This window comes from Falco peregrinus, chromosome 8 (assembly GCF_023634155.1).
Source record: "Falco peregrinus isolate bFalPer1 chromosome 8, bFalPer1.pri, whole genome shotgun sequence".
Classification (NCBI taxonomy): domain Eukaryota; kingdom Metazoa; phylum Chordata; class Aves; order Falconiformes; family Falconidae; genus Falco; species Falco peregrinus.
In genome coordinates this window covers 60,055,479-60,068,503 of record NC_073728.1, presented here as the reverse complement: position 1 = coordinate 60,068,503, position 13,025 = coordinate 60,055,479, and the positions used below count along the sequence as shown (strand labels likewise).

General features: G+C 41.6%; 1 protein-coding gene across 2 annotated transcripts in view; it reads right to left on the bottom strand.

The window, feature by feature from the left end:
- The window catches only part of ADAMTS2 (ADAM metallopeptidase with thrombospondin type 1 motif 2), a 261,886-nt gene that overhangs the window by 34,814 nt on the left and 214,047 nt on the right, over positions 1-13,025 (bottom strand). For both annotated transcript variants that reach the window (XM_055811750.1, XM_055811749.1), the window contains 3 exons: positions 4,188-4,344; positions 3,281-3,386; positions 1,483-1,626 (listed from right to left, as the gene is read on the bottom strand). In XM_055811750.1, coding sequence (XP_055667725.1) covers positions 1,483-1,626; positions 3,281-3,386; positions 4,188-4,344 — 407 coding nt within the window. The remainder of the gene's footprint in view (positions 1-1,482; positions 1,627-3,280; positions 3,387-4,187; positions 4,345-13,025) is intronic.

The window sequence follows — 13,025 nt, the reverse complement described above, 5'->3', positions numbered from 1 at the left end:
AACCATCTGAGATTACCACTAAGCTTGCAGTTTTCCTGTGTCCTTACTGAGAAACAGCAGCGCATTTACAAACATGTACTTTCCTGCCTGCTTTAAATGCTCAAGTTTGTTCCCTCTCTGTGTTTCTCCTGACAACTCTCAGCTCCATCCATACTTTGTACAAAGTTTCCTTCCTGCGATGAGTATGGGAGTTTCTCCTCTCCTTCTTCTAAGTAGTGAGGACATAACGTACTGGAATCACACCCGAGTCACGTGGAGGACAGAGGGTTGATGTTAATAGCACTGAATGGTTAACACAGCGTAATCAGTGGTTAATTCACAAGACCAACATGGTTGACAGTATCTCCAAAATGTCTCTGAGTTATTTAAAAGACATGAGGACACCATACACCAGTCTATTCTTGCAACCATTTAGGTTGCCTTGAAGATACCAATAGCTGAAAGCAGAATTTTGGTTAGATCTACTTCAAAGCAAACCATTATTCTGCTTTGTTATAAGATATTTAAAAATAGCTGTATTTAAAAGAATGTAAAGCAGCCCTCTACACCAGATGATTTTTATTTAATGGCTAAAGGTCTGAAGGATCTTGCTAATTGAAACAATCATGTTTCCCTCACAATGTTTTTATTCCTTATTGCCTTGCCTAAGATCTCTAAGATAATAAAAATACTGACAAAAAAGACTGACTCATGTTTACTTCATGTATTTGGCTGCATTTTTTCCTACTCATTTTCAGGTTTTGCTAGGTATCTTAGTAGTTTCCCCATATTTTTCCATATGGGGACTTGGTCATAAACAGCAGAGTTTGTCAGGGAACTCCAGCACGGGTCTAGTACCCAAAGTGTCAGGTTCAAAGAGAATGCAAGAAGCATGGATGGAGATGTATTCAATAGCATTTAGGGTACTTAAGGGAAAAGTAACAACTGAAGGATTAATTCTAGCACCACACTTTTTCTTTAGATATCTATTGAAGTCAAGAAAAGCCCTGAGCACTTAAAGGCCAGGGTTTCCTCTTTAGGCAGCACCATCTTATCATTGACAGGCAGCATAAGCAACAAATGGCCCTTGAAACCAAATTTGCTATCTGCAAGATAGATGTGAGACTGCTGGGTAGCAGAACACTCCTCCAGCTAGAGGTTACGTTAGGGAGGGAGGGAAGTGAGCAATAAGATTCATAATAGTGTCTTCTCATAAGCCCTGAGAGGACAGCATATATACTATCAGTGTTCAGAAAATGAAGAGATGTAAATGAAAGGAGAACAATTTAAAATGGACTGAGCTCAAACTAATTGAGAACTTGCATTATAATTTACAATTGATGGGAAGGCATCTCATTCCCAATAGGGTGGGTGGGATTCTTCGTTTGCTTTATTCAACCCCATTTCAGTAATTAACAAAAGGATAAAGCACAAACGCTAGATGCAGAATTGTTCCTACATGCTTCCTAATCAAAGAAAAGAGGCTGCTTAACAGCTACTCACTGGAGATACCGATTCAGCTCTTGCTGGCTGCAACGAGACCAGTGGAAGCGATGAAACGCAGCTTGCACGAGGGGCGCCATGATGCTCCCCAGGCGGACTTCATCCCCACATCTGTTCCCTTGGCCGTCATGCTCCATGCCTAAACTGCCCCGCACAGGAGAAAGCCAGCACAGTTACATCGCAGGTGTACCCTGAGTGCCCAAGGGCTTGTACCTCCCAAATGTCATCAGCAGTTGACCGCAACAAGCTTCTTAAGTCCCACGACCCTTGTCCACACGAGCAAAGCCATGAGAAATAAGACAGGGTGAGGCTGAAGCTAAAGAGCTAGTCTGTAGTAGTTCCCACGTAGAAGCATTGACCCTTGAGAGCAGTTTCACATGATTAGCTTAATCCACTTTCAAAACAGACTAAAAATGCCTTCTTTGGACTTCTGTGCACATCCGCATTTGTGAATTACTATGGCTAAACAGATCCATTTCTGGATTAAGGATCTAGTCCACTCTCCAGGAGTATTAACAGAAAATCATTCATTCTCCAATCTGGAGCTATTCAGGAGCTTATCTAACTTCTAAAAAATCAACCTTAGCTGAATTTGAAGCGATTTACAACTGTAGCCAAGTCTTTTGCATAGAAAAAAAATGACACCACACTGAAAGCTAGTTCAGACCAGGTGCTGTTGTTGCCCAGTAGCAATCCTGCATTGTTTAAATGTGAAACAGCCTGGCAAGTGTTGGGTGCTTTCCAGAAAATTAACCCAAGTTACAGGTATTTTTAAATTTCTTTTTACTTTATTATGAATATGTTTTCTCCTTTCCTTTGTTAGGATCTTATATTGCATTTCTTTACAAGCACTGTTTGATTTACGTGGGCGATAGCTGTCCATAATTTAAACCAAATTAACAGATTGGGGCTGAATGTGATCTGAGGGATTACAAACATTCTTCAGTGGTAGCTCTTTTAAGGCCGTGTATTCTTTTTAATCCTAATTCAAAAATTCTGGAATCAAATACCGTCTGGGTAACAATTCTATGTCCCTGTCTAATTAAGATATGTTTACAGTGATTTCAATAAACTTTGACACTTTTTTGTTTAAAGCCCTTAATAATTCTGATACAACAAAGAGAAAAGGGCCTGCAGGCTTTCTTAGGGAAAGCAGAATAGATGAGAACTGTTTGGAAAGAGCCTTTTGGGAACTGCTGTTCTACCAAAGAGAAAATGGGAAATCAGTGGGTGTTCCCTGCACACAGGCAAACTACAACACTCCAGGAGAAAGCAAAGCGCTGGCAACGGCTGCCGCCCGGTCATTGGTTCTAGTCACATCAATGAGTAAAAGGATTGTATTTTTTTATATGAGAGAGACAGAAGAATTGTAACCTCAGTGCTTGACACCTCGTTTCTATACAGTGTTGTGTCCTTTACCAGCAGTAACATATACAGATTATGTGCTTATTTAATATGGATTGTTTTCAAGAATCATATATTCCACTGACTCAATGAGTTCGTATTTCATCATTATGAGTACTTTACATTTCCATCAGGAGACTATAATACATCATTCAATCTACTCTCACAGCAGCCCTGGAAGATATTTTATTAGCTCTTTTTTCCATTTCAAAATACCAAAATATAAAGCTTACTTAAGATCATAAAGAAAGCTTTGAGAGAGCTGAGACCTAAAGCCAGAGCTAACCCTGAATATTGTTTCTTAACGTAAGTTGCATCTTTCCAACGTCATTGGTGTTTGTCAGTCCCAAAGACGTTTTCAGATTAGACACAAGATATCCACGGTTCTACTCACACATGTCCAGTTTCATGAGCCACCACAAATGCAGATGAAAAACCATCTTCATGGTTGAGAGTGCAGCTTCGAACAGGATGACACATTCCAGTGACTGGAGCATAGCCTGTGAGAAATAGCAAGCGTTCCAGAAAACGGACAAGTATGGAAAGGCAATGTGGTGAGAAGCTCTGAGCAAACAGATGTCTTCTGTCGTGACACAAATATAGTTGAAGTGGTCCTCTCAAAAGACCTCTGCCCCGGACATTTAATAGTGTGCTCCCTCATCAATGAAACAGATGAAAACAGCCTGCTGAACAAATTAGAACTATATTCCTGGCTCACCAAGAAAACTGCTGTTACCTCTAGGACCATCCTACAATTGTCTTCTCTTAAGTGCATGAAGCACCAGGGGAAAAGGACACCTCATGCTGCTGTGCTGACAGCAGGTCTGGCCAGCCCAAAAGGCACGGGGCAGCTCTCAGATTTATCCTCTCCAGTGAACAAACCCAATCAGGCAGAGCCCTGAAAAAAGGAAAAAGTGGACAGCACTTGGCCCTGCTTGTTCCAGCCTTCTTCATAATGATATTTCTTGGCAATCCTGCTGGAACACGGCATCAACTTCAGAGACTCCTTAATTTACAAAACCTATTTTTTAATATTTGGGTGTTTTCAGGACTCTTTACATACACATCCCATTTTCTTGGCTTCATCAACAGCAAGGAAGTGATCCAATAAATAATCCCACCAGTAAGAAAGGATAAAACAATAAGTGAAGCAGTTACAACTGAAAATGGCCCTACGCAGAGCTCCTGGGGAAAGAAAATGTTGATGAAAAGTCAACAAAAGATACACAATTAAACTCTGCATGCCTTGCCTTGCTAAGCGACAAATACAAATGCAAAACAAAACCTGATCTGCATCTCACCTTGCATGCCAGATGGACCAAAATCCTGCCGCGTGAGGAAGATCGCGTGGTCGTGATACTCCGCGTGCCCAGTGTCAGGTTTCTGTTGCAAGTAGGCCCAGCGACACACGTTCTCCAGGCTTTGTGAAGGGTTCCCAATCTCTATCAGACTCATAGACTGCACATGTGCAGGAAGAAAAAGAAAAAGACAACAATAGCTGTTTATTCAAAGCTTTGGCAATTTTTTTCCAACTTGTTCAGGCACTTGACTAAACACCCCGTTTCCATTACAAGTTTGTTCTTAATAAAGAGACAATTACATTTCAGAGAAAAAAATTTACTGGCTCAAGTTCACAGTTAGATTAAATGTGGTTTCTTCATTTAATGAGGTCTAAGTTATACCAAAATAATTTAAAAAAAAGATGTAACAGAAGAAAAATAAAAATATGGACATCTTAATGACAAAACTGATATTGTATTGTGCTGAGTGTTATTATTTCTGTGCCACTCTGGCACCAGTTTGCACCATTGCTTCCAGTCTGGACATACAATTTCTGGATGGAGCCCACGCCCCTGTTGGAACTGCAGCAGCTCTTGGCTGGTGGAGACAAACCCAGCATGGGGACGGGTAATGCCTAATGGTCAAGGGAAGCAAATCACAACAGCAGCAGCCAGCCAGCACCCTGCCCTGCTTCATCAGCCACTTCTGACGTGAAACCGAGCTGTTAGGGCTGTTTTGTCAGCCCTTTGAACACTACTGGGTGCTCTGTAAAGGTAAAAACTAAGTGGACTTTTTTCAGCTGTACTTGAATCAGTACTTTCAGAAACGGACTTTCCCAATGACTGCCTTTTAAAGTGCATTCTCTTTATCCCATTCCCTATCTGTAGATCGTTCAGAATCTAGCCCACTGTGGTACACTGTTCTCCCCATAAACTGCACGTTACACTGGTGGTATGCCGACATGGCTTAGCTGACTCAAATGAGCTAACATTAGGTGCGATGCAAAGGACAATTCTCTTGAACAAGAAAGAGAAAGGTATTTTTAAATCCACTTACTAGATTTACCTCTTTTCAAAACAGTACTTAAGAATTCCCAGCTAATTCAACTTAATACTGCGCATTGCTAAGACTTAAGAAAGCTTATTGTATGTGGGATGCTATAAAATGTATGACTAATTGACCCATCCCAGGCCTTCCAGGATTTGTAAGAACTACATATGTAAACCCTGGCTTTTCATTTGCAAAAATTATATTTCCATGACAACACTGTAATCATAACACAAACCACTACAATTTACATGCTATACTGTACTGTAAGCATTTGTCATTCCAAAATACTTAATGTAGAGCAAAACCTAGCCTGGGCCAAAAATAAGAGAAGCAATATAGTTTGTGTTTAAATACAGATGTATTTGACGTGTCCTCTAATTGAGCGCATGATGAAGTACACAGAGTATTGACTACATGAAAAAGAAAATCCTCAAAGGGTTGTGAAAAAACAACTGGAATTGATAAAAAAGAAAAGAAGTCTGCCAAACTGAGGTCTAATTTTGGCAAAACTGGGATATTACAATCCTGCAAATGTTCAGAAAAACAAATTAATAAACCAAATAGAGGCACAGTTTGGATTCTGATACCACTGTGGAATAAAAAAGTTGTAACATAATCCCATGCTGGATCATACTGCTTCCAGCCATAATTCCCTTGGAAATAACTGTATTTAAATGGTGGGACAGTTGTGGTACCGTTATTGCATCTTCGTATATTTATAAGAACAGACTTAAACAAACTTTGAGTGACTATTACAGGGTAAAATCCTGGCTCTTCAAGCAAAAATCCTATTCAGTTAAATAAGGTTTTACTATTGTTGAGGTCATTAATAACATCCATCAGTGGTAAAACAAAAACAAACAAGCAAACAAACAAAAAAACAATCTACATCATCTCCATGTTGTTCTCATTTCTCCAAAGCTTCACAAAAGAAATCAATCCTTCAAGGACTTCTGTGAGAAATCTTACTGCAAGATTGAAAAAAGCAAAGAATGCTGTAAAATGAAGTTGAGAAATCTCAAGTCACGTGTATCATCTGCTAATAGTTCTTTGTCTCATAATGACCTCCTCCTGTACCTTCTACCAAATGAAAATCACTGCATTGTGTAAGATGCATTGATCAGAAAACAAACAAAAAAATACACACTATCAACATGTGTTTTATTTAAGGGTATCCAAATATTTTCAAAGAAATCTCTGCATGATCAGTAAACAAGCACAGAATATAAAAAAGTCATTATTTTCCAAATAACCACTGTTTTACAGCTTTCCTCTGTCATGTATCACCTCTTCCCTTCCCACTAAACTGAAACCCTGCGGGTGGACTCCAGCACAGAAGTGAAAGATTAGTCTCTGAATGAACAATGCCGCAGCTTGCAGCACTTTTCTGATGAACAGCAAGTCTGCCAGACCAGCCTGCCGCAGCGCACCCAGCAGCTCCCACCATCCGGGCATCCCATTGGCATCTGGCATGAGTCAACAACTGGTTTTACCATATACTTAAGTCAACTCCGAGAGCAAAACCACTGGTTTAGTCCAAGAGCATCTCAATGCTTATTTACCAAAACAGTGATTTCAGAGTTTGTCTTCAGGCAAATGGAAGGAGCACCAACTGGTTAATGTGGAGCATTGTGGGGGTTTTTGCCTCCAACACAATGGGGAAAATGAGGAAAATCCCTTTGGCATAAGAGGGGAAACTGAGAATGCACAAGTCTATAAAACATGTTTCAGCTGACGGCTTGACTTCTTTGCCAATGACACAATTTTAGCATCAGAAATGTGGCAAGTAAAATTGAGCCTTACTGCTCTTCTAAGTTGGGAAACAAGGCATCCAGTAGGAAGTAATTATTTTAAGCGTGTATGTGCTACAGATCTAAATAGCAAGTCGAGGTTCTGTGTCAGTGAGGAGTACTTCCAAAGAGTAAGAGGAAAAACTCAGTCTACCTGCTGAGTACTAAAGTCCACTGAGCGCTCAAATCATCTGCCCGCTAATCCCTCATCTTCCTTCACTGTAACGTAGCAGCCTGAAAAGAGAAACCCACTTGATTCACAACAAATTTTGCCCTAAATTCCTACTTTTTGCAATTTGTCGAGGACTTCCGAATCAGAAAGGCTCCAACAGCACTAACAGTGAGTACTGCGTGGCCAGGGAACAGCCAGTCTAGGGTCCAAGTCAGCTTCACAATTGCTCTGGTTCAGACCACGGACCACATCAGCCACAGTCCTCTGCTGATAGTAGGCAGTGGGGTGCCCCGGGAAGGAAACTAGAGGAGTGCAAGTATAACGTAGTATTTTCCTCCAAATAGCTTCCAAGGCTCCAGTCGTCTTTAGATCAGAGATTTCCTGAGCCAGACATGTCTTTATATTGCATTTTTATTCCCTTTTCCAGCTGCCTCGCCTTCACAGATAAACACTGTCATCCTGCAAGGAAGGAGCTTAGGAAATCATGGGACCAGGCACAGCTTGTTATTAGACAGGGCAGATGTAATATGTTTTGTAAGGATGTTGTCCAAAAAATTTACTCTCATAGAGATATCAGATAACACTTGATATTATTTTCTGTTGGAAGTCAATGGGGAGCTTTCATCAGACTCAGAAAGGCCCAGCCCCTTACCGAATGGACGAAGCGAAAGGAGAAGGAGGAAAAGAGATGAACTGCGTACAGTAATACGGGCTGTAAGTAAAGGTAAAATCCCTCTTTGTCAGACCGCAAACAGAGAAAGTCTGGGGGCTAGCAGGCTGCATCTGGAGGTGTAGGTGTTACTGTTGGCCAGCAAAGGGCCCACACTGTCAGGAAGACACAGGTCCTGCAGCTGGCTGGGAGCTCAGACCTGGCTGGGAAGGACCTCTTTCCAAACAGGACAGCAGGCCTGTGGAGAGCATTACTCAGCTGATCAGCAGGAAAACTGCCAATGGAAAGAGAAACTTTCCTTCTCACAGCAAGAAAAGCAAAAAAATCCGTGGGCATTTCAGAGAACTGCTGATGGAAACAGATGGAGATGTCAGCCAAGAAGTGGGAAGGCCTCAGTTGGGAGAAAATCCCCCAGGCGAGGAGACACCACACAGGGTTACGAGGACATTCTGCCCTAGAGAACCAGCTGAGATGCTTGCTCTCAGAAATGCAGCATCTACTAAAGCCTTTCCATTTTCTTCTTTTTTGATTCTGCCTTAATTTCTTCTCTACTCCCTTCCTTCTTAGATGGAAGCAGCAGAAAAAAACTGAACAAAAATAGAAGAAAACGGAGTTGCAACTACCATTTGTACAAAGCGGTTGAGCAGGGCAGTAAGAAATGGTTGAAAGTCGTTACTACATAGATCCAGAAGCCTCTGAGCCTTCTTTGCTACATGCCTTGTCTTTTGGGAAGTTATCTGTGTGATATTCACTTCTCTGTTACAAAGACCATCATTTATGAAGCTGACTGGAAGGTCCTTCAAATACTTGTGGAGGTTGTTTGGCAAGTAAGAAATATGCCGATTTTTTTTCTTTAACAATTTCAAAGCTACTTAGAAGAAAACTGCAAATTTAGTCTATATTCTACCCAAACTTTTCAAGAATGTTCACGTTGCCCATACATGTGAAAGACACACTGGTATCACACATAGAACAGCAGCTTTCCTTGACCGTTTTATTCATCTGCCATTTGGCTTAACTGGGTACAACTTCGCGATGGTGTTGATGAGCAAGTACTTGAATTAAGTAAGAAATTTAGGCTGGTCAGAAGCTTGCTGGAAAAGGACCTTTCCTAACTCATCCATTAGGTGGTGCTCCAAGAGTACCAACGGAGAAGGCTTTGCTGCTCTTCAGTAGCTCCAGAAGAAGGAGAAATGCGCTTAACTCGCTAGGCTTCAAACCATGGTAGCAAAAGTTGGACCATAGCAATGCGCATATTTGGGAAACAATCTAACATATGACTTTCCCTTCTTGAATGTGTAAAGTCTCTGCAAAACACACTGTTTACATTGCTCCTACTTGGCACTTCTACTGTTTATTGGATATTCGATTAGATCTTACATATTCTTCCCTCATCCTGAACAAGACAAGCAATAAATAAATAAATATAATTATTGAGTGACCATGGCAACCGAACTAACAAAAATAACTCATTCAGCACACTGTCATTTTGCATTCAAAGGATTTGTACAGCTTTCTTATGGCAGCAGTTTGTAAACATTTTTCAGTCTCTAATTCTGTATAAATGTAAGCAGATCAGGAATACAAAGTACTGTTTATCTATCAGCCAGCTCTACAGTCTTCAAGGTCCCAAAAAAACACACTGGGAAATTATAAGCTATGAGTCCAATACATAAATAAGCCAATTCAACAATTTACCCAGATAAAACCCAAAAGTGATAGTATCTCCTCTCATCTTTATCCCCACACTAGACATACGAAAACAGTGCAAAAATACGAACAGCAGCCAAAATGCTATGTAGTATGTAGGTTCTGGCCTTGCAACTTAGCCTGTGCAGAAACGGTTACTGGAGCTGGCCAAAGGCTGGGGTCATCTACCAATGTCAGTGGAAGACTAAGACACTCAACTCACATTAGTGACCTTCTAGTACAAGAAGAGGATGGAGAAGGCTCAGGGGGATCTCGTCAATGTATATAAATAACTATTAGGAGGAGAATGAAGATGACTGAGCCAGAGTCTTCTCAGTGGTATCCAGAGAAAGGAAAAGAGGCAATGGGCACAAAATGAAAGATAAGAAATTCCATTTAAATGCAGGAGTGTTACTGTAGTTTTACCGTAAGAGTGGCCAAACATTGGGAAAGGTTGCCCAGAGAGGCTGTGGAGTCTCTGCCTTTGAGGACATTCAAAGGCCAGCTGGGCAAGGTCCCAAGCAACCTGCTCTAGGTGACCTAGCTTTGAGCAGGGAGGTTGGACTAGATGATGCCAGCCGTGCTTCCAAGCACAGCTATTCTATGGCCCTAATGTACAGCTAACATACTCCTTGCATTGCCAGGCACAACTACTCTCAGCCAGTCTTCATGTCTTCTCAGGACAAGCAGAGACAAGGGGAGCACCCATCCCTTTCCCTCCAGTCAGGGTCAACAGCAAAATGTTAAGGATGAACACCAGATTTAAGGGATAAACCCGACTTCTCCTTCCATCCCAGCTGTGTCACCTGTGCCACCCTCTGGGAAACAGAGAGAAAAACCTGGCTCAGACCAAACCACTGTTTTCCATCCTGGCTGAGCTGAGAACATCTCCCCTGCTTGCATCAAGCTTAGACATGAAAAGGTCAGATGGCAGAGATAAAGAGGGCACCATTTTATGAAAAGATCGAAGGTAAAATCTTGTCCCAAATGAATGCAACAGGAGCTCTGCTAATACCTCAGACATAAACAACTAAAAAATCCTTTTCAGCTGAACAGCCCTTTCCTACGAGATTTTAGGCATCCATCCCATACTACCTTCTTCCTGAACTGCCATCTTAAAGCCATTCGGTTTTTCCTCCCTCCCCTAATCTTTCTGAAAGGCCCTCTGCCTTCGTGGTCAGGTTCTTCTTTCAAGTTGACCAAGTACAACCACTTGTGCTGGGGCCAGCCTTCGTTCATCGCTAACGTGGGGTTTTGCTCCCTAATGGTTGCCACCCCAGATGCGTGCAGAGCAGACACAGCATCCCTCAGCCCATCCCACCCTGTTCCAGTCGGAATACGGGTGACTCAAGCTGTGCATGTGGCTCCAACGGAGAGTTCAGCGGTGTCCTGCCCTGCCACATTCACATTTCCCAAGAAATAATGCTCAAAAATCCTCAGGTGGCTGTATTTATTGAAACCTCTGTGGTTCCTGCAACAGTCTTTCTGACTTTTTTTTTCATTAATAACTATCTTAATTACACCCATCCCAGCTAACGCGTGTGCTTTTCTCCGCCGCTGTGCAAGGGCAGCTCATCTGCACACAAAGTCACCATTGTTGATGGACAGAGCATGGGGCTGGAGCCAGGAATTTATGAGGTCTTATCCCCAGCCTGCCAGCGGCCTTCTGTGTGGCCTTGGAAAATAACACTTAACGTCTTTAGTTTTTTAGCTGTAAAACGGGAATAATCATATTTATTCATTCACCTCAAAGAGGCGATGAGAGGATTTTATGTAGTGCTCAGGATTTAAATGTTTCCAAACAAAATTCATAATAACCAGTCAGGGTTTTTTTTAATCCACCCTCAGCTCATCTCTTGCCATCTCCTTTGCACTTGGTGATAGTGGTTGCTTTGCTTATTCCCCTGAGTATTCTACAGCTAGCTGGATTACAGAGCCGTTAGAACCAAAATAGGTCTAAATGGAATAATTTGTCCAAACATGGAATTATATTCCATCTCAAATGTATCCACAGTTTCCAAAATTTGAAACCAATCTTCCTACTACTGAAGTCAAGAAGGCAGAAGCAAGCCAGCTCATCTTTTTCTCATTTGAAGAAAAATACACCACAGGTACCCTGTTTACTTACTTGCAGTATCCCATCACATTAAAAAAGCCTGTGACTTTGGGAGTCAAAGTAATGAAAATGCAGAGAAATGCCTGGCAGCTTCTGAAGCCACCACAGACATGGAGCAGCCTTTGCAGAACACCTTCTTTCTTAATAAATGAGCGGGCACCAGCCAGGCATGGTCAAAGCCTTCACATCAGTTGCTCTGGCATGTCAGATAGCATTGTTCATTTTGAAGTGCTAAGAGGAAAGTAGGGAGTCAGGAAAGGGCTGGTAGCTGCAGTCCGCCTACCCCTGCGCACGCTGCCCGCGTCCCAGCCTGGCACGCCTTGGCTGCCGTTCCCTCGCTCCAAGTCCGGAGGCGATAACCTACACAAAGTCCTAATTCAGTAAAACCATGTCAGCTCTTCTGAATTTGCCCCTGAAGTCATTTCAACATGTGATCACCAAGGAACGTCTTCCATTTTTTCATCTTATCAGGGCAATTAATGCAATTACTGAAATTATTGAAACTTTTGGATGTACGGTTGCCTGTGTTTGAAAATATTAAAAAAGTACATTTCAAGGAGCAGAGTACCTTCAAGCAAGAACCACTGAAAAGCTGGTTGCTATGCAACCCAAGTATTATTGTCCGTATTATTCTTATCAACAGATGACATATTGTATAAAGTAATATAATCCTCTTTTAAAGAAAACCACACTACAGTAGAAGGCTGTTCAGGGGTGGAGAATTGGCAATAGCTCAGAGTGCTGTCATAAACCTGACAGTGATGGTACATACTTCATCAATTACAGAACCATAATGCAATTATTATGATTATTTAAATGGCACCCTTGATAATATATATAAATTGCCTACAATGAAGCAAATTAATCTGAAGATACCAGCTACATGCTTTCAAAAGAAATGCTTACCCAAACAAAACTGGGAGAATATTCTCATGTTGTGAAGCCAACCAGGCTGCTTCATTCCTGCACTGCCTTAACTTGTACACACGCCCTTCCTTTTATTATGCACTTTGAAGATCTATTCCTAAAAACTGTTAGTGCTGATGTGTGGGACAGTAAAATATTGAAGGCTTTGTTCTAATTCCTCAGAACAGGTTCAGAAAGCAAGAACTACACACCTTTTCTCTCTGTTTTTCCACTGCTAAATAAGCCCAACCCTACAAAGAGAAACCTCCTCACCTTCTACTCCCTGGTACTAGTCCTTTGAACAAGAGCTTCAAAAACATGAACATAAAAAAAATGTATTCTTATACAGTCAGGGCATGGAGGCCCCCACACCACCATGCAGAGGAGCTCTGAAATGATACCTTTTACATTCATCTTACTTTTTTCAGAAAGCCATAAATTGCCTTTCATGTAAATAAGAATCAG